Source organism: Rana temporaria, chromosome 4 (genome assembly GCF_905171775.1).
Source record: "Rana temporaria chromosome 4, aRanTem1.1, whole genome shotgun sequence".
Lineage (NCBI taxonomy): Eukaryota > Metazoa > Chordata > Amphibia > Anura > Ranidae > Rana > Rana temporaria.
The window spans coordinates 12,379,829-12,401,778 of NC_053492.1; the positions used below are offsets into that span (position 1 = coordinate 12,379,829).

General features: G+C 44.8%; 2 protein-coding genes across 2 annotated transcripts; both read left to right on the plus strand.

Moving 5' to 3' along the window:
- The first annotated feature begins 4,218 nt into the window (after positions 1-4,218).
- Positions 4,219-9,712, plus strand: LOC120935911 (gastrula zinc finger protein XlCGF66.1-like). The gene is made up of 4 exons (XM_040347941.1): positions 4,219-4,282; positions 7,833-7,965; positions 8,082-8,216; positions 9,381-9,712. The coding sequence occupies exons 2-4, from the start codon at positions 7,870-7,872 to the stop codon at positions 9,642-9,644; spliced, it is 495 nt and encodes a 164-aa protein (XP_040203875.1). The 5' UTR covers positions 4,219-4,282; positions 7,833-7,869; the 3' UTR covers positions 9,645-9,712.
- A 421-nt stretch (positions 9,713-10,133) lies between these two features.
- Positions 10,134-14,033, plus strand: LOC120935527 (oocyte zinc finger protein XlCOF6.1-like). The gene is made up of 2 exons (XM_040347577.1): positions 10,134-10,146; positions 12,604-14,033. Exons 1-2 carry the CDS (start codon positions 10,134-10,136, stop codon positions 13,890-13,892), a joined length of 1,302 nt encoding a protein of 433 aa, XP_040203511.1. The 3' UTR covers positions 13,893-14,033.
- Positions 14,034-21,950: the final 7,917 nt, after the last annotated feature.

Sequence of the window (21,950 nt, forward strand, 5' to 3'; positions counted from 1 at the left end):
TGGTCATTTTCATCTGGTCACCTCCACACCTCAGATCATTGTGTTGTCTGAGTCTTTTGAGAATATAGCCATGTTTTGAGACATTCATCTGTTTATACTGTAATGTATTAATTATGCATGTATATCTTCCATTAGATTGTACAAAGACATACTGATTGACTCATACCCCTGAGGAAGGCAACGATTTGCCGAAACATGTCGGGATCATGTAACAACTCATGTCAATCATTACTGTTTTTATCTTCTATTTTTTTACTACAAATAAAATATTTATACTTATAATTTTGTTTTGACTTTTCTGTATGACTTGTTTAAATGGCACCGCTATAATCCCTCTTCTTCATAATCCTATACCACAATTTTATAGGGATGAGGTGCCGGTGTAGTGTCAGTCTGTTGCCTATCGTAGAATGCTGCGGAAGTCACGTGGCGGCCAACTGCGCATGTGTTCCAAACGCAAGTGCGATGCGTTCCAATAGATTTACGACAGTACACACCAGCGAACCCAGCATTCAGGGCGACGTGGATTAAGAGGAAAGTGGCCAGTTGGCCTCACGTCCTCACTTCGCTCGGACGGCTCGCTCCGCTCGCTCGGCCTCCTGGCTTTTTTTTTAACATCCTTCAATCGACGGGGATGTTAAGGAAAGAGCCTGGATGCCGACCGAGGTTTCACCGGTGTGTACTGTCGTGAATCCATTGGAACGCATCGCACTTGCGTTTGGAACGCATCATGCATGCGCAGTTGGCCGCCACGTGACTTCTGCAGCATTCTACGATAGGCAGCAGAATGTGACAATACACCGGATCTAAAAGAGGACACACCAATCACTTTCATTCACAAACTGTGTGTGTCTGTGTGAGTGAGTGTGTGTCTGTGTGAGTGAGTGTGTGTCTGTGTGAGTGAGTGTGTGTCTGTGTGAGTGTGTGTGTCTGTGTGAGTGTGTGTGTCTGTGTGAGTGTGTGTGTCTGTGTGAGTGTGTGTGTCTGTGTGAGAGTGTGTGTGTGTAAGGTGAGAGTGTGTGTGTGAAAGGTGAGTGAATGGTCAGTAACAAGGGTTGAAGCCTTGACGTGGCGTTACTGCTCACATGGGAATCCATGTGCCAATTCAACCAACCTCAGTAAATGTTAAAAAAAAATTTGGTTAGCCAAAAACAGTGTTTCATTTGTGTGCATAAAATCAACATTTTGTGTTTAAAGGCATCATCGTTGTGACAGACCTACCCAGGACAGGGACTTTTGGCAAAGTTAAGGATCAAGCCTCTTACCCACTACTCTTTGGGAGATGGGTGACTTGGGAAAACCTTAGACATACAGGACCAGATTAATGTAGATCAGCGGATCTTTAGATCCGCTAGATCTACGTGTTTTACGATCCGCCGGTGCAATTTAGCGAGGCTAGTGCATGATTCATAAAGCACTTACCTCGCAAATTGCACCGTCGGATCCTAACTCCTCCCGGCGGAATGCAAATTCCGCGGCTAGGGGGAGTGTACAATTTAAATCGGGCGCGTTCCCGCGCCGATTTAACTGCGCATGCGCCGCCGGCGAAAAGCCCAGTGCGCATGCTCCAAATGACGTCGCTAGGACATCATTGTTTTCGGCGGCTAGGTTACTTACGGCCATCCGTATTCCCGACGGACTTACGCAAACGACGTAACAAATTTAAAACTCTGCACGGGAACGTCGGCCATACTTAACATTAGCTACTACAAAAAAAATGCTGTGCGCCGCGAAAGTGTTCGGGTTTGGCTTGAAGAAAAGGTGGCAACCCTAGCACAATGGCTACATTTGATGGGCACAGTGAGACTGCAATTGCTCCCCCAAATTTTTGAGCACCAGCTGCCACTGTTACAGACACTGCTATAGAATTTTCCTTGACCTCCTGTATATGTATTTTGCTCCCACAGGCAAAGTTCTATATTTTCCTGGACCTGCCATTGATATAAACGGGGCCCGCCCCCCCTTCAGCAGAGCAGGCTAGGGGCGGGGCGGGGCGGCTCTATATTTTTTTTCTAGACCTCGGGACCATTGATTTACAAGGGGCACGCCCCCCTTCTCCAGGGCAGGCTATTGTGTGTTAGGGACGGGGCTGGAGGCAGTGCTGCCGATAATATCAGACTAAAAAAAAACATTGGCGCATGCGCAGTGGACCCGTGATCAGCTGTGCTAATGACGGAGGAGCACCGGAAGTGACGTGGTCTGATTTCCACATAGGTCCGAGGTTGCTCTGAATAGGCACTACAAGTCCCAGCATTGCTCAGCAGGTTTCTCTGGATAGGCACTACAATTCCCAGCACTGCACCGCATGTTGCTCTGGATCAAGCATTGCACCACAGGTTGCTGTTGATGGGTTTCTCTGGATAGGCACTACAATTCCCAGATAGGCACTACAATTCCCAGCACTGCACCGCATGTTGCACTAAAGGTTGCTCTGAAAAGGCACTACAAGTCCCAGCATTGCTCTGGATAGGCACTACAATTCCCAGCACTGCACCGCATGTTGCACTAAAGGTTGCTCTGAAAAGGCACTACAAGTCCCAGCATTGCTCTGGATAGGCACTACAATTCCCAGCACTGCACCGCATGTTGCACTAAAGGTTGCTCTGAAAAGGCACTACAAGTCCCAGCATTGCTCTGGATAGGTACTACAAGTCCCGGCATGGATAGAAGGTATGTGAATATATCTGGGGGGATAGGAGGGATGTCAATATATAAGATTGTTTTGAAAAGGTACTACAAGTCCCAGCATTGCACAGCAGGTTTCTCTGGATAGGCACTACAATTCCCAGATAGGCACTACAATTCCCAGCACTGCACCGCATGATGCTCTGGATAGGTACTTAAGCACTACAATTACCAGCACTGCACCGCATGTTGCTCTGCATAGGTACTACAAGTCCCAGCATGGATAGGACGTGATCAGATTGGCACTACAATTCCCAGCACTGCACCGCATGTTGCTCTGGATAGGTACTTAGGTACTACAAGTCCCAGCATGGATAGGAGGGATGTGAATATATCTGGGGGGGAAAGGACCGCGATCAGCTGTGCTAATGACGGAGGAGCACCGGAAGTGACGTGGTCTAATTTCCACATAGGTCCGAGCTTGCTCTGGATAGGCACTACAAGTCCCAGCATTGCACAGCAGGTTTCTCTGGATAGGCACTACAATTCCCAGCACTGCACCGCATGTTGCACTAAAGGTTGCTCTGAAAAGGCACTACAAGTCCCAGCATTGCTCTGGATAGGTACTACAAGTCCCAGCATGGATAGGAGGGATGTGAATATATCTGGGGGGATAGGAGGAATGTGAATATATAAGATTGCTCTGAAAAGGCATTACAAGTCCCAGCATTGCACAGCAGGTTTCTATGGATAGGCACTACAATTCCCAGCACTGCACCGCATGTTGCTCTGGATAGGTACTTAGGTACTACAAGTCCCAGCATGGATAGGAGGGATGTGAATATATCTGGGGGGGATAGGACCGTGATCAGCTGTGCTAATGACGGAGGAGCACCGGAAGTGACATGGTCTGATTTCCACATAGGTCCGAGCTTGCTCTGGATAGGCACTACAAGTCCCAGCATTGCACAGCAGGTTTCTCTGGATAGGCACTACAATTCCCAGCACTGCACCGCATGTTGCTCTGGATAGGTACTACAAGTCCCAGCATGGATTGGAGGGATGTGAATATATCTGGGGGGATCGTGTACATATATTTTATACAAGGCAAGTAAGGCACATAGGGGAGGTAATCCCCTCCTTGAGCCCCGGGTAACACTCTCTGTATTATTATATCTGTACCTGCATGTCTCTTTCTCCACCCCCCCCCCCCCCCGTTCCGTGTATGGTTCTCATTATATCTGTATGTCTCTCTCTCTCTCCCCCCCCCCCCCCCCCCCTCCGTGTATAGTTCCTCGTCACTTCCGTGACAAATTGTGATGGGTTCACTGAAGGGTAGTGTCGTAAATCCCCTGGAACGCATCGCATTTGCCGTTGGAGCGCATTGCGCATGCGCAGTTGGCCCCCACGTGACTTCCGCAGCATTCTACGATAGGCAGCAGAATATGACAACACACCATGATCACACTACGAGACATTTCTTGGGGCTGCAGTTCCTCTGAGCTCCACACGGTGGTGATCTCGCTTATATTCTGGGCAGGAAGACTCTATGGAAAACAGACAGGAAGTGATGTCAGGTTTAAATAGGAAGTTCTGGGTGAGAGGTGAGTCGAGAGGAAGTAGAGAGAAGACGTTACTGGAAATGACAGCAGAGAAGGTAATAAGATCTTATTTTCTATTTACACCCAGTAACCCCGTCATGTCCGTCCTCTTCCTCCATAGTCACTGTGACGTCTTTTATCCACATTATTATTCACCTTTTGTTTTGTATGAAGTTACAGGACACTACAGGGGCAGATACCATCCAGAGAGGTTAAACCTTTACTGTACTGTTTATTATCCTCTTTTATACTATAGTCCTTGTGACGGATTAGAAGTGCAGAGAGAAATCACACAGAGACGTCTGACAAGGGACACGACACGTGCCGCCAATAATTGGGAAATTCGGGGTACAGGAAGGCTAGTAGTGGGAGAAATAGTCCAGAAGACATGGCAATGAAGAGTGACCTTCAGGCTAGGTTCACACTGCTGCGAATTCAAAATCGCGATTTCGCGGCTGCGGTTTTGCCGCGATTTCGGTCGCGATTTAAGAGACATCTGTGCAGGGTTCAATGTAAATCGCAGCCCAAAATCGCAAAAAGTAGTACAGGAACTACTTTTTGAAATCGGTGCAGCGACGGTGCCATTGCCGACAATTGCCGGCAAATGCCGCCGATTTAAGATGTGATTTGACATGTGAAATCGCATCTCAAATCGTACCCAGTGTGAACCTGGGCTCAGGATGGCAATATGGGACAGCAAAGGGGAGATAGTCTACATGGCAAACAGAAGTCACAGCAACGAAGGGAGTTTCCTAAGGTGGCACTATGGGGCAGCAAAGGAGAGATAGTCCAAAGGGAAAATGGAGGGTACAGTTGGGTTTAAATCCTTGGCACACAGGGCAGAGTAAAGTTGGCACAGCAGAGGTTAAAGTCCTTGGCACACGGGTAGAGCAGTGTTTGGTAGAGCAGGGGTTAAAGTGCTTTGGCATATGGGCAGAGCAGGGTTGGTACAGCAGGGGTTAAAGGATACACCAACCAGCAGATGAGAGCATTGGGGCAGGGAGAGAGAGTTCGGAGACTTTAACAGAGGCAGGCCAGGCAGGAGTCTTCTATGTCATACCTCCCAACCTTTTGAGATGGGAATGAGGGACACCTATCGGCAAAAGTATGCAGGCATAGGACACACCCCCTTTTCACGCCCCCTTAACCACTTCCCGACCGCCGCATGTAAATGTAAGTCCACAGAATGGCACGTACAGGCACATGGGCGTACATGTACGTCCTTGCCTTCTAGCGGGTGGGGGGTCCGATCGGGACCCCCCCCCCCGTTACATGCGGCGGTCGGATTCCCGCGGGGAGCGATCCGGGACGACGACGGCGCGGCTATTCGTTTATAGCCGCTCCGTCGCGATCGCTCCCCGGAGCTGAAGAACGGGGAGAGCCGTATGTAAACACGGCTTCCCCGTGCTTCACTATGGCGCTGCATCGATCGAGTGATCCCTTTTATAGGGAGACTCGATCGATGACGTCAGACCTACAGCCACACCCCCCTACAGTTGTAAACACACACTAGGTGAACCCTAACTCCTACAGCGCCCCCCTGTGGTTAACTCCCAAACTGCAACTGTCATTTTCACAATAAACAATGCAATTTAAATGCATTTTTTGCTGTGAAAATGACAATGGTCCCAAAAATTTGTCAAAATTGTCCGAAGTGTCCGCCACAATGTCGCCGTCACGAAAAAAATCGCTGATCGCCGCCATTAGTAGTAAAAAAAAAAAATTTATAAAAATGCAATAAAACTATCCCCTATTTTGTAAACGCTATAAATTTTGCGCAAACCAATCGATAAACGCCTATTGCGATTTTTTTTACCAAAAATAAGTAGAAGAATATGTATCGGCCTAAACTGAGGAAAAAAAAAAAAATGTTATATATGTTTTTGGGGGATATTTATTATAGCAAAAAGTAAAAAATATTGAATTTTTTTCAAAATTGTCGCTCTATTTTTGTTTATAGCGCAAAAAATAAAAACTGCAAAGGTGATCAAATACCACCAAAAGAAAGCTCTATTTGTGGGGAAAAAAGGACACCAATTTTGTTTGGGAGCCACGTCGAACGACCGCGCAATTGTCTGTTAAAGCGACGCAGTGCCGAATCGAATGCAGCATTTAGCTGCCTAAAGGTCCGGGGCTTAAGTGGTTAAAGGAGAATTGTACAAAAAACAAGATTAATTAAACCCACAAGTGCTTTTTTTACCACTAATATTCCTTTATATTGGCTTTTGGAATTTATAGATGCAGCAATTAAGAAATCAGATGAAAGGTTTAGCACTGGAAAACACTTTTTGATCGATAAAAAGTGGATTTTATATACATCAGACCAAAATTAGGGACAAATGAGGAGGAAAGAGGGACATTGCTCCAAATCAGGGACAATCACTGAAAATCAGGGACAGTTGGGAGCTATGTTCTATGGGGTATAGGAACGGGGGGCGCTGTGGGGTCTGGCCACAGCCTGGACCTTCCGCAGTAGTCAGGCGGAGAGCAAGCCAGGAAACATTTTTGCCTGTGCCCCATTTACCATGGAGTGACATGCGCTCTTGTCTCCAGGTAACCCGAGGCTTGGTATCAGGTTACCCATGTGACAAGCTCCACCACCTCTGCTCCCACTTAGGGAGCACAGCTTTTGTCTTCTGCGGACATGGGTACAGCACGACCCCGCTGTTCCCGTGCTCCGTGTCCGCTGAAGACAAGAGAAGGGGAGCATTCTGCGACAATCTTGTATCCTGCATGTGGTAAATCCACATGCAGGCATAGCGGGGGAGCAGACTGCCTGGCGCTGATTGGGAGAACAGAGGGAAGTCCTCTGCAGGGGGCAGCTCCCAGGCAGAGGTCTGCTTGCAGATAGCTGGGCACAGGATGGCGGTAGCGACAATAAGGCGATGTCTGTGCTGGGGAAAGCAGAAGAGTAATTGAGGGGAGCAGGTTTCCTGTGACAAGCCCCCCTTTTATTTTACAAGTGCCAACAGGGGAACCTAAACAGGTTGCCCTGGAGGCACTTGTGGGTCGTTTTTCTTTAATAGTGATTTGTTGACGGGTTAGCCCATCTGTACTTGTGTGCTGGCTCCCCCCTTCTGAATAGAGAAGTTGAAAGGTTGTATGGCCAGGCTTCGCCTTAGCAGACTGCTTGGTGCTCGGGCAGGAGAGCAAGGGGAAGTCCTCTGCAGTGGGCAGCTCCCTGGCACTCAGAATGGAGACTAGGTGGTTTACGTGCAGAGCGCTGAGCACAGGATGGCAGTAGGGACAATGTGGCGGGGTCTGTGCTGGGGAAAGTAGAGGAGTATTCAGGGGGGGGGGGAGGTCAGGGTTCCTGTGGCAGGCCTATTATACAAGATATGGATATTATTTGATACTCATGCCCACCACTGAGCGGAAGCCCCTATAGATGGAAAAAACAGCACTAAGAACAAAATAGTTGGTTAACTTATTTTGGGGTGTTTTGGGACCTTACACATTGTAGTGTGACTTCAATAGCTTTGGTGACTCTGCAAGCAACAGCTTTTAAAAATACAAACACTAGAGGAAAGCCGCTCCCTACTGAGGCAGCCCACCTATTAACCCCTTACATCCCCATCCTAATATTGTACAACTGATATTGTCCAGATAACTCGCTGTCTACAGAGAAACCTGCAATGATCATATGACCAAACCAAGGAGGATGGAGGAGCACCAGAGTCACATGACTGAGAAGATACTAAACCTCACCCTGGAGATCATTTACCTGCTGACCGGAGAGGTGAGGAGGATTCTGGGAGGTCACATGACATCACTTTTATCTCTATTAATAAGACATAGACTGGACCGGGGGGTTATTTTTGGGATGTAACATATTACTGTTTTTGTTGAATACAGAGTATTTCTCTTGTGAAGTCTGGAGATCATATGACCATCACAGTGCCTCCACCTCACTCCCTGACACCTGAGATAAACAGTCAAAAGAAGATTCTAGAAGTCACCAAGAAGATAATGGAGCTGCTGACAGGAGAGGTGAGCTGTGCTGGGAATTCTGGGACATTATCCAGTAACAGACAAGGGATGTGTCTGGATGGTGACTGTATCATTGTGTGTGTCAGGTTCCTATAAGGTGTCAGGATGTCACTGTCTATTTCTCCATGGAGGAGTGGGAGTATTTAGAAGGACACAAGGATCTCTACAAGGACCTCATGATGGACAATCACTGATAGTAATATTAGGATCTGTACATTATGTGTGTTATTACAATTTATGTAAATTGTATTATTGTCAAACCATGAATCAGACTGAGACAGAAGTACAGTTAAATCACACTTGTGTAGTAATAATAATAATAATAAAAAGATAAACAGAGTAAGCGTAGTCAAAACATAGCCAGAGTTCAGCAACCGGATCGGATAGTCAGCCAAGCCAAAGTCAGAGAGCCAGAGGTAAACGTAGTAGAACAGCAAGCAGGATTAGGAGCCAGAAAAAACGTCAGCCAAGCAAGTCTTCAACAGGAACACAGGAGGTAGTCTCTATGATGTTGACCAAGGTGAAGGCAAAGAGCAACTGAGCTGGAAGGACACAAGGATCTCTACAAAGACCTCATAATGGACAATCACTGATAGTATTATTAGGATCTGTACATTATGTGTGTTATTACAATTTATGTAACTTTTATTATTGTCAAACCATGAATCAGACTGAGACATAAGTACAGTTAAATCACACTTGTGTAATAATAATAATAATAAAAAAAAGATAAACAGAGTAAGCGTAGTCAAAACATAGCCAGAGTTCAGCAATCGGATAGTCAGCCAAGCCAAAGTCAGAGAGCCAGAGGTAAACGTAGTAGAACAGCAAGCAGGATCAGGAGCCAGAAGAGACGTCAGCCAAGCAAGTCTTCAACAGGAACACAGGAGGTAGTCTCTATGATGTTGACCAAGGCGAAGGCAAAGAGCAACTGAGCTGGAAGGCTTAAGTAGGCAGGACTGATGAGCCGGATCATCAACAGGTGAGTCACTGTGGAGAGATAGGAGCTGGCAATTGGTCGCCAGCTCAGAGAAGGAAGGACTGAGCCCAGCCCTGACAATTATTTATTAAGAGTAAAAACCTGGGAGATTCCGAAATTGAGGTTAAAACAGCAGAAGAAGAGATGTAGGTTTGTTACAATTAATGATTTATTTTATCTTTCAGAGTGGAAACCCCTGGGATAATAATATAGTTGTTAAAGAAGAGTATAAAGAGGAGGATGAGGAATATGGAGTGATGGAGGAGTTTTCAGAAGGACACAAGGATCCCTTCAAGGATATTATGAAGGATTCCCCTAATAACAGGAACCCACCAGAGAGATGTCCTCGTCCTCTTTATTCCCGGGATTCCACACAGAAAGATCACACCATCCCTCACCATGACAAGGTTGGTGGGGTTGAGCATCTAGAACATGTATTTTTTATGTGATTGCATAATTTTAAAGGTTATAGTTTACAGTTGTTATTTTCTAGCATTCTCTTGGTTTAGGGTGAAGATATTATAGATATAAAAGTTGAGGTTAAAGCAGAAGAAGAGATGTATGTGAGGGATGATCAACAGTCTATGGAGGAGGATGGAATCGCGGGAACATTTATAGAGGAGGACACTCCCACAGAGATCAGCACAGGTGGGTCACTAACACTAAATACATTCCTCCACCCATACTGCTCACTGGTGTAGAGTAGGGCGGGGACTCTGTGATAATAGCCTGGTCACTTTTCTGAGCTGTGTTCCCCGTCCTGTATTCCTGTATTTCTCTCGGATAATCTTCCTTCTCTGTGCTGCAGACACAATTTATGTATCTAGACTGGATTTATGGAGATTCTGGGTTTCGGCTAGCAGGGATATTTAGATTTTTTTCCATGTTCATTGCTCGGCCTAGGCACCTGGGACATAGTGTCTTATGTCTTCTTCCCCATGTCTGGGTCTAGTAAGTTCTCTGACAGAGCAACTCTCCCAAGGTTACTTGCTCTGTTATTTGCTGGCTGTGCCGGGTGGAGGGATATGTCTGTATAGTCTCAGACCCTAGTCACTGAGTTCAGTTTCAGGAGATGGGAGTCAGCGGTGTGGGACCTCTGCAACTTGTCTTGGTGAAGTAAACCTTTAGACTACTTATGATTACTGAAAACCAATATTACAAGTCTTGACCATTGCACATTATGTAGTCTTAAGCCCTGCATTTAATACTCTAAAGCAGTGTTCTCCAAATTGTGACCCTTTGCTTGCTTTTGTTTGCCCCATGGGGCACTATTTCATCCACTGGCACCAATGAAGGGGCACAATTCCTCCCAATGACACCAATGACACCAATGATGGGGCACAATTTCTCCCAGTGACACCAACAATGGGGCTCAGTGACACTAATGATGGGGCAAAATTCCTCTCAATGGCATTAATGATGGGGCACATTTTCTCTCAATGGCACCAACGATGGAGCATTGTTTACCTCCACTGGTGCTGGGACACTTTCTATTCCCGATAGAAAGTCTGGCACCCTTAAAATCTGCAGGATAGTAAACTGGCCATTTGTTTAAAATGTTTGGCGACCACTGTTTTATGGTATATAGTTCTCACCACTGGGGGGGCCACTAGAAATAAACAGGTCTCCCTTACCGATGCAGGGGCTGCCAGCCCAGGTACCAAGGTAGTGTCCTCCAGCAAATGAGTGAGTGAGTGAGAAACTTATATAGCGCAACACATGCAAACTGAATCGCCTCTGGGCACTTAGTATCCATTCCCTGAGTAAACTTTTTTACCCTCAGAAGAGAAGGGTTTTGATTTTTCCTCTGAAGGCTAAGTAGTTCACCTCCAGTCGGAGGTGAACTACTTTAAGTGAACTGTCTTTAAGTCCATGTTCTATCAAGCTCTCAGCCAAGCACATGCTGAGGCCTGACAGCAACAGCTCTTGTGTAACACAGGATGCCTCCTAAGACAGAGGTCCCAGGACTAAACGGCTCTTTCAAATATTTATCCTCTCCCAAGCCTCCTCCTGGGACCCCCCTCCCAGGGATTGGCTGTGGTGAATTAAATATTTATATCCCAGTGGTTAACACTTCTACTCTTTTTCTGGAAGCTTCTTCCAGATGCAGGCAATTAACCACCAGGCTTGGGAAGATCTGAGGTGATATAGAAAATTGCTGCTCCACTGAGTACAGCAGAGACAAAACTAAATCTATCAAGCCTAGGGCAGGTCGATGTGTACATTGCTTACTTCTGAAATGATATACTCTTAACTATAGTGTTTTGTACAATAAGTCATATGTTACATAATCCTGACCCCTGCAATATATACTCTATGTTGTACATTGCATATTCCTGACCCATCCTCTATATTGTACATTACAGGATGTTGATACTATATACTGTAGTTCTATTTGTTTTATCTTATACAATAAGTTGTACATTATAGTCCTGACTTCTGCTTTCTACCCTCTACCCTATATAAACATATATGTTCTTTTTTTGTTACACCCATTTTTTACCAGCTGGACATTTTATATCTGATCATTTGATTGGAGCACAGACTTTTACATGTTGATAATAATGTAATATCCCCCTTCACCTTTGTAACCTTAAACAAAAAGTGATAATGAGGGGGGAGTCAATAACCCAATCATGGTGGTCTTCAGGATCAGTCCAGTCTTCATCTTGGTTGTTCTCCCCCCATCCTCACTCTCTGACCTCTGGTGGGGCTCAGCCCCGCTGTTATTCATGACTAAATTATGGACTAAATAAGGAAGTGCAGGACTTCTTGTGTTGGGGAAGATGGCAATGAGTGATAGAGGGGGTGGGGATACTCGTCCTATAATCTCCTCATCACTGTCACTCCTATAAAAGACAGTTCTCGTTGTTTCCTCACTCTCTGACTAAGGTCCATGAATAAAGAAATTAACTGGTAGGAGATCAGAGGACCCATTTACTAGTAACCTTGAGGGGGAATTTTAATATCCTCAGAGATGAAGCTGCCTGATGTGGGCAGAGTCCTGGTTTAGGGGAACCAATCTGCTCATGTCTAGTAATAATCTTTTGTTTTCTATTTTAGTAGATGGACAGGAGATGAGGAAAACCTCAGAGGATTGTCTCACTTTGTCTCCAGACTGTAAAGTAGAAGATGAGGACATCACACAGTATAGTCCAGGAGAAAACCCGACTACCTCAAATGTCCATCTGGCACCACACAGTGTAGATGGACCATCGTATTCCTCTTATCCTGAGGAACCTCAGACTGTGAGGGACGGTGCCGGACCATCGTATTCCTCTTATCCTGAGGAACCTCAGACTGTGAGGGACGGTGCCGGACCATCGTATTCCTCTTATCCTGAGGAACCTCAGACTGTGAGGGACGGTGCCGGACCATCGTATTCCTCTTATCCTGAGGAACCTCAGACTCCAACACACAAGAGGTTTTCCTGTACTGAGTGTGGGAAGTGTTTCAAATTTCAATGCTATCTTAATGTGCATAAAATAACTCACACAGGTGAAAAGCCACATTCTTGCCCTGAGTGCGGCAAATGCTTTTCACTTAAGTCCAATCTTCATAAACATCAGAGTTCTCACGCAGGGGAAAAGCCATATCCCTGTCCTGAGTGTAAGAAATCTTTTGTACATAAATCACAACTTGTCGTACATCAGAGGTTTCACACGGGAGAAAAGCCATATTCCTGTTCTGACTGCGGTAAATGTTTTTCACAGAAGAACAATCTGAGAACACATCAGAAATTTCACACAGGGGACAGGCCGTTTTCCTGTCCTGAGTGCGGCAATTGCTTTGTACGAAAATCTGCATTTGTCCTACATCAGAGATCTCACACAGGGGAGAAGCCTTATTCCTGTCCTGAGTGCGGGAAACGTTTTTCAGACAGGTCTGTACTTAACAAACATCAAAGATTACACACAGGTGAGAAGCCGTTTTCCTGTTCTGTTTGCGGAAAATATTTTAAACAAAAATCAGATCTTGTCATACATCAGAGATCTCACACCGGGGAGAAGCCGTATTCCTGTCCTGAGTGCCATAAGCGGTTTACACGTAAAACCAATCTTTACACACATCAGAGATTGCACACAGGGGAAAAGCCGTATTCCTGTCTTGAGTGCAGGAAATGCTTTTCAGACAAGTCTGATTTTAACAAACATCAGAGAGTGCACACAGGGGAGAAGCCTTATTTCTGTTCTGATTGCGATAAAAAATTTAAACATAAATCAGAACTTGTCACACATCAGTGGTCTCACACAGGGGAGAAGCCGTTTACCTGTTCTGAGGGCGGGAAAGATCTTCAACAACAATCAGCACTCATCCCACACCAAAGGTCTCAGACGGGTGAGAAGGCGTATTCCTGTCCTGAGTGCGGGAAATGTTTTTCACGGAAAACCAATCTTTACACACATCATAGATTGCACACGGGGGAAAAACCGTATTCCTGTCTTAATTGCAGGAAAAGCTTTTCAGACAAGTCTGATTTCAACAAACATCAGAGAGTGCACATAGGTGAGAAGCCATATTTCTGTTCTGAGTGTGGTAAAGGCTTTAAACAAAAATCAGAACTTGTCACACATCAGAGTTCACACACGGGGGGTAAAAGCAGTATTGCTGTCTTGAGTGCGGGGAATGTTTTTCAGATTAGTCCGATCTTTACAGACATTGGAGATCTCCCACTGGGGGAGAAGCCACTGTCCTGAGTGAGGGAATTGTTCCTCAGTGAAGTCCTGTCTTCCTGTTCATCAGGGATCCCACATAACCCTCAAGGTGTATTAGTGCCTTGAGTGCGGGAAATGTCTTCTATATGAATGTTGCTGGACATCACGGCTCTCATGTGGGGAAGAAGCTCACCCTGATATACACCTCGGATATACTCCATGGCTGATCTTCATCATGTTAGAAACACTTCATAAGGAGATCAGAGATCACCAAAGACATGGATGAAGTGTTGGCCATTGTTAGCAGTAGAAAAATAAAAAATGGAGTCATTACCATTTGCTGGCTGAGTAAATTTTGTAGTGTAAGCTTCACAAACACTATTTTTTATTAGTCTAACAGATGTGACCAGCATTCACCCAGCCATGACCATGTTCGTTGTTTGTTATTTCATACAGTAATTTCATATGATCTTTGGCTTCATCTGTAGCCATAATGCCATATTAATCTTTTTCGTGATGGAGGTATTTCCGGAAAAATACTCTGTTATGGCCACTAGATAAAGCTGGCTATTTTTAGAAATCACTATGTTGATTAAATTATGAATCAAATTGATCAATGCTGGGCAAATGCTTATCATACTCAACTACCACATTTTCTATTTGTCGGGTTGATTGTCGGGCATGATTTCTTCTTCATGTTTTTTTTAACCTCCACTCACACAGAAGAAATGTACATGCACTTTCATTGCGATGTAGATTTTGTGGAACAAGACAAAAGAAAAAAAGAGAGCACACAGGGAAGTACGATCAATCTGATGGAGGCGGCTAAAGAAAAAACGGTAGTCCTGAAGTTGGTGATAAATAAGACAAGAACAGAATGGCGCACGTGAGGGTACCGAAACATAACGCTAACAGAACTAAAAGTCCAGGAAGTATACATATGCAGCATTAGCTGCAGCTCCCTTGAGAGCGAAGCAGTCTCTAGAAGAACAATGGGAGAAAAACAAGGTGCGCCAAAAACGTGCAGCAGAAGATACAACGAATGGTATATTTAATTAAAGTCATCAAAATGGCTACTCACACTAATATAAAGATCTGTAGGCATATAACAATATAATACCCGTGGTCACTAAGCGGGTACACAGTGGATGGTAGTGTGTAGATGTTGGCACAAGAGGTGAGGAACAACCAGCCAAACATCTGTCTTGTCAACTCGGAACCAGCATGGAACACACTCTGAGTCGCATCGGTAGTGAGGTCAGAACATGGAGATAACTTTTCAAAGCATCCGCTTTATTATCAGATCTAAAAGTGACCATAGTATTATACTGTTATATTCATGTGAGTACCCATTTGGATGATTTTAATTAAATCTACCATTTGTTGCATCTTCCCGGAAGTTGGTGATATGTGGTCAGAACCACTAAATATGCAAAAGTGAGCCTATTTGACCACAGTTTCTCCAGCAATGCGGAGGGTAGATTGGGCATATACAGGCGGACCCCGGGTTACAATTATCTGACTTACAAAGGACTCCTACTTACAAATGGTGGGAGACAACAGGAAGTGAGAGGAAGTCTACCCCTAAGAAGGGAAACACTCCTGTAAGAGTAATCATGGTAAAAAGGTGTCTCCGCTGAAGCTTTATCACCAATCCTTGTTTCCACAACAATCAAAAATGTTCAAAATCCAATTGTTACAGGGACAGAAAGTGAGGGGAAATCTTCTGAACAGGGGCACAGACAGCAAAACAAATGTTACAGGAGTGTTAACCCTTACCTATGCTATCCAAAAAGCATAAAATAATTTGGCTGAAGCTACCCTTAAAAAGGGTACCTGTTCTGACTTGCAAACAAATTCAACTTAAAGCGGAGTTCCACCCAAAAATGGAACTTCCGTTTAAGTGCTGGTGAATTGTATTATATATACTACACGGACTGCACTATATACTCTGCACTGTAGTACGTATACTACACGGACTGCACTATATACTCTGCACTGTATTACATATACTACATGGACTGCACTATATACTCTGAACTGTACTATATATACTACACGCACTGCACTATATACACTGTATTATATATACTACACAAGCTGCACTATATACTCTGCACTGTATTATATATAGGGCTGTTACTGATTAAAATTTTTGTGTTCGATTAATCGATTTATTTTTTTAATCGACTAATTTCGATTACTGTATTTATTGGCGTATAACATTCACTTTTTTACCCTGAAAATAGAGGGTAAACTGTGCCTGTGTGTTATACGCAGGGGGCTGTGGAAAGGTTTTTTCCTGAAACTTCCCTCTTAAAGTTAGGGTGCGTTTTATACCCTTGTGCGTGTTATACGCCAATAAATATGGTAATTATAACGCACATACAGATTCAACTACTTTTAGCTGATCTCCTTGCAGTCTGATTCCCAGTGCAGCTACCAACCACTGTAAAAATGGATAGTAGGATACAAAAAACACACAAAGGCAATGCTCAATGGGAATAGCATTAAAACATTTATAGTCTTCAAGTAGGTAACAAAATAAATATTGCACTGGAGATAAAATCGATGTAGCTACATAAACTGTAAAAATGGTGCGCATAATACCAAAAGGTAGCAAAAGCAGTCCTAAAAACATGTAGCTAAGTATGATACTGGTATAAAAATGTGTACAACGATACCACTGCTGATTCCAGATGAGGAGGGGTTAACATCAGTCCATCGGCATGTAGATGTCCCATGAAGGGAACTATCACAACTCCCAGTGGATGGCTGTAGAATCCCAGGTTGATGGAGGGAAGTGTAACAGCCCTTACGTGTGGCAGATAGTAAGGTCCCGCCGGCATTCAGATACGAAGGCACAGCAAAGGAGCTCTTCAGATGGACACGGCAAGCCCTGCTGGTGTCCGTGACAGCACCGGATCTCCGACAGAACTCCCTGAAGCCGGCGGAGAGGTGAGTACCAATCAAAAGAATATAAAAAAAAATAAAGATTAAATGAAGAATTAAAGATTAATCGAAGAATTAATAATTAATTTCCACAGCCCTAATTATATATACTACACAAATTGCACTATATACTCTGCACTGTATTTCATATTGTACATGGACTGCACTATATACTTTGCACTGTAATTGTATATACTACACCATATATGCTCCACTGTATTATATATACTTAGGGGAGGGCTGGCAGGGTGGAAATCTCCCCCCGGGCTGGTGACACTATGCACAGCCACCGGCCACCACTACCAAATGCTGTTTTTGCAGAGCAAACACAGGTTACGGCCGCTGCTCACCTCCCACTGTGAAGCCGTGCCTGTGTCAGCTCCGAGGTAGATGGCTGCAGAGCTGAGCTATGTCTCGTCTCACACATAGCTCAGGCTCAGCGCACACCAGCGCTGACATCCCCTTCTCTCTCTGCACAGACACAAGGAAAGATAGAGCTTATCTGCTCCTTCTCCTTCTGAGTCTGCCCTGCCCACACTCCCCGGGCATGTGTGGGCACTGGACAGGAAGTTTGAACCCAAAAAAGCATGAGACAGCCTGCCTGCTCCTCAGCCTCCATCCTGGAAAGCTCACCCTTTCTAGTCTCTCCTGCCTCCCGGTGTATAAAAAGGGGTGCTCTGTGGACTTTGTTAAATGGGAGGGGGGCAGGCTTTGGTGAGCAGAGACCCTCTTTACACAATAGTCCACAGCATGCACCCTTAAATTAAGTTTCCCAGAACACCCCTTACATCAGATCTGATGTATATGGGGTCTGTGCGGACTCTGATGTAAGGGGAGGCCTCTGCGCAGACTCTTGTGATCATGAAAAATCTTAGACTGTTTTCTTCGATCCATCACTTTTCCACGCTCTATGGGCCATTTGACTGGACGTGCCCCCCAGGCCTAAGGCTGCCAGCCCTCCCCTGTATATACTACATGGACTGCACTATATACTCTGCTCTGTATTATATATACACTACACTATATACTCTGAACTGTATTATATATACTACACGGACTGCAGTATACACTAACTACCTGACTAATCTCTATTCATTCACTATATATGGCCGCCATGTCAGCAGCAGCTTTATATAGTGTGGGGCGTGGACTTAGCCCCTGAGCCATGATTGGCCAAAGGCACCCTGCCTTTGGCCAATCATGGCTCTCACAGCACATTGTGCTGTTATTGGCCAAAGCATACAGGTCAGGTTCATGCTTTGGCCAATCAGCAGCTGTCAATGAACTGCAATCTTGCAGTGCATTATGGGATGCTCTGAAGCTTCTGGCGAGCGCACAATATGTTTGTTTGTTCTACGAACCAGCGAACATCAGGACCATCCCTACTAGTCAGAGTTAATGGGAAGATGGATGGAGCCAAATACAGGGCAATCTTAGAAGAAAACCAGTTAGACTGGGGCGGAGGCTCAACTTCCAGCAGGACAACGACCCTAAACATACAGCCGGAGATACAATGGAATGGTTTAGATCAAAGCATTTTCATGTGTTAGAATGGCCCAGCCAAAGTCCAGACCTAAATCCAATTGAGGATCTGTGGCAAGACTTGAAAATTGCTGTTCACAGACACTCTCCATCCAATCTGACAGAGCTTGAGTTATTTTGCAGAAAAGAATGGGCAAAAATGTCCCTCTCTAGATGTAGAGACATCCCAAAAAGACTTGCAGCGAAAGATGGTTCTACAAAGTATTGACTCGGGGCTGAATACAAATGCACGCCACACTTTTCACATATTTATTTGTAAAACCATTTATAATTTTCCTTCCACTTCACAATTATGTGCCACTTTGTGTTAGTCTACCACATGAAATCCCAATAAAATACATTTACATTTTGGGACAATTTTTTTTTCAGGTATTTGCAAAACATAATCAAGCCATATAATGGATATGGGCTGAAAGTGCATACTCTCAGTATTAATTTGACTGTATGTACATCTAAATCTGAGAAAGGGTTTAGGGATTACAGCTCTTAAGAATACCCAACCCCCCCCCTTTTTTATGGGACCAAAAGTAATTGGACAATTGAATCAAAAGCTGTTTCATGGCCAGGTGTGGGCTACTCCATTATTTCTTCATCAATTAAGCAGGTAAAATGTCTGGATTTGATCCTAGGTGGGGTATTTGGAATCTATTGCTGTGAACCTACATCATGCGTTTAAAGGAGCTGTCCATGCAAGTAAAACAGGCCATTGTAAGGCTTCAGAAATTAAACAAATCCATCAGAGAGATAGCAGGGACATTAGGATTGGCCAAATCAACAGTTTGGTACATTCTGAGAAAAGAAGAACACATTGCTGAGCTCGGCAACATAAAAAGTCCTGGACGTCCATTGAAGACAACAGTGGTGGATAATAGCAGGATCCTCTCTATGGTAAAGAAAAAAAACCATTTACAACATCCAGACAAGTGAAGGACACTCTCCAAGTCTACAATCAAGAGAAGACTTCACGAGAGAAAATACAGAGGGTTCACCAAAAGGTGCAAACCATTCATAAGCCTGAAGAATAGAAAAGCCAGATTAGACTTTGCCAAAGAACATCTAAAAAAGCCAGACCAGTTCTGGAAAAGAATTCTTTGGACGGATGAAACTAAGATTAATCTGTACCAGAATGACGGGAAGAAAAAAGTGTGGAGAAAGCTTGGAACAGCTCATAATCCAAAGCACACATGGTCATCTTTAAAACATAGTGGAGGCAGTGTGATGGCATGGGCATGCATGATGATGTGACAGAAGCAGACAAATTAATTCTGCAGTGTTTAGAGATATAGGGCCAGATTCTCTAAGAATCTGCGTTGGCGTAGTGTAAGCCATTTACACTACGCCACCGCAACTTACAGGAGCAAGTGCCGTATTTCCCAAACACTTGCTCCGTAATTTGCGGCGGCGTAGTGCAAATGGCCCAGCATATGGCCGCGTAATTCAAAGGGGCTGCCTTGTATTCAAATTAAGCGCGCCCCCGCCCTGATTGAACTGTGCATGCGCTGGCCTGAAAAATAGCCCAGTGCGCATGCTCCAGCTCACGACGGAAAACGTCAATGACGCCGACGTGAGCGTCATTGACGTAAAGTCGTATTCAAGAACGACTTAGGAAAACAACGTAACCGACGGAAAAAGATGACGCAGACCCGATGCCATACTTAACATGGCATACGGCGGACTGGCGTAAGGTTACCCCTCATATAGCAGGGGGAAACGACGTAAGCGACGAGTACGCGACGCAAATTCGTTCGGGAATCGGCGTATCATTTGCATAGTCAAATGAGAACTGAACGTAAACGCCACCTAGCGGCCGGCGTTGCATTACATCTAAGATCCGACGATGTAAGTGACTTACACCTGTCGGATCTTGGCCGTATCTATGCGAAAATGATTCTAGGAATCACTCGCATAGATACCCGGGCTCAGAAACAGAGATACGATGGTGTTTCCTGAGATACACCGTCGTAACTCTTCTGAGAATCTGGCCCATAATGTCAGTCCAGATTCAGCCAAATACAGCAAAGTTGATTGGACGGCGCTTCACAGTACAGATGGACAATGATCCAAAACACACTGTAAAAGCAACCCAGGAGCTTGTGAAGGAAAAGAAGTGGAATATTCTGCAATGGCCGAGACAATTGCCTGATCTCAACCCAATTGAGCATTTCACTTGCTGAAGGCAAAACTAAAGGCAGAAAGACCCACAAACAAAGAACAACTAAAGACAGCTGCAGTTAGAGCCGGGCAAAGCATTAAAAAGGAGAAAAGCCAGTCTTTGGTCATTTCCATGGGTTCCAGACTTCAGGCAGTCATTGCCAGTAAAGGATTCTCAACAAAATATTAAAAATTAACATATTATTTATGATTATTTTAATTTGTTCAACTACATTTGAGCCCTTGAAAATGGGGGGACTATGTATAAAAGTGGTTGCAGTTCCAAAAATTTGGACTTGATATTCATGTTCAACCCCTTGAATTAAAGCTGAAAGTCTGCACTTCAAATTAATTTGGATTGTTTTGTTTACATTTTATTCTGGTGGCATACAGAGCTGAAAGTATGAAAATTGTGCCTGTGTCCAAATATATATAGACCTAACTGTATGAGATGGGCGGAGTCTGCAGACATACTACAGGACACGGTCAGAGACATATTACTGTATATAAGACTTTAGGAGATCATGAATTCCATTCATATATCAGTGCTGCCATATTTGTTCTCCCTACAGTCCGCTAAAAAACTGTATCATCATCACATGAAAGGGTTGACCAAGTCTGTGGTAGCCTTAAACCAGCCAATATCCTCCAAAGAAAACAAAAGGAGAGCGTCAAACAAATCATGGAGGACTCTACACAAATAGCTCAATATAAACAGCAGAAGATCATCAGTAACAATCTGTCCAATATTCACATGTAATGCTGGCTGATTTACGATCCGCCGCCGCAAGTGCTTAATTCAGAAAGGCGAGTGCTTAATTCAGAAAGCACATACCTCAAAACTTGCGGCGGCGTATCGTAAATCCCCCGGCGGAATTCAAATTCCGTGGCTAGGGGGCGTGTACTATTCAAATCAGGTGCGTCCCCGCGCCGATCGAACAGCGCATGCGCCGTCCGCAAATTTTCTCAGCGTGCATTGCTCCAAATGACGTCGCAAGGACGTCATTGGTTTCGACGTTAACGTAAATTACGTCCGGCCGTATTCGCGAACGACTTACGCAAACGACGTAAAAAATTCAAAACTCGGCACGGGAACGACGGCCATACTTAACATAGGATACGATGCACTTACCCCAGGGGTAACTTTCCGCCTGAAAAAGCCGAACGCAAACGACGTAAAAAAAAGCGCCGGGCGGTCGTTCGTTTATGAATCGGCGTAAATGCTCATTTGCATATTCGATGCGTAAAAGACACGGAAGCGCCACCTAGCGGCCGGCCTGGAATTGCAGCCTAAGATCCGACGGTGTAAGTCACTTACACCTGTCGGATCTTAGGCATATCTATGCATAACTGATTCTATGAATCAGTAGCATAGATACGACCGGCCGGCCTTAGAGATACGACCAGGCCCGGACTGGCCATACGACGGCGTATCAGGAGATACACCGTCGTATC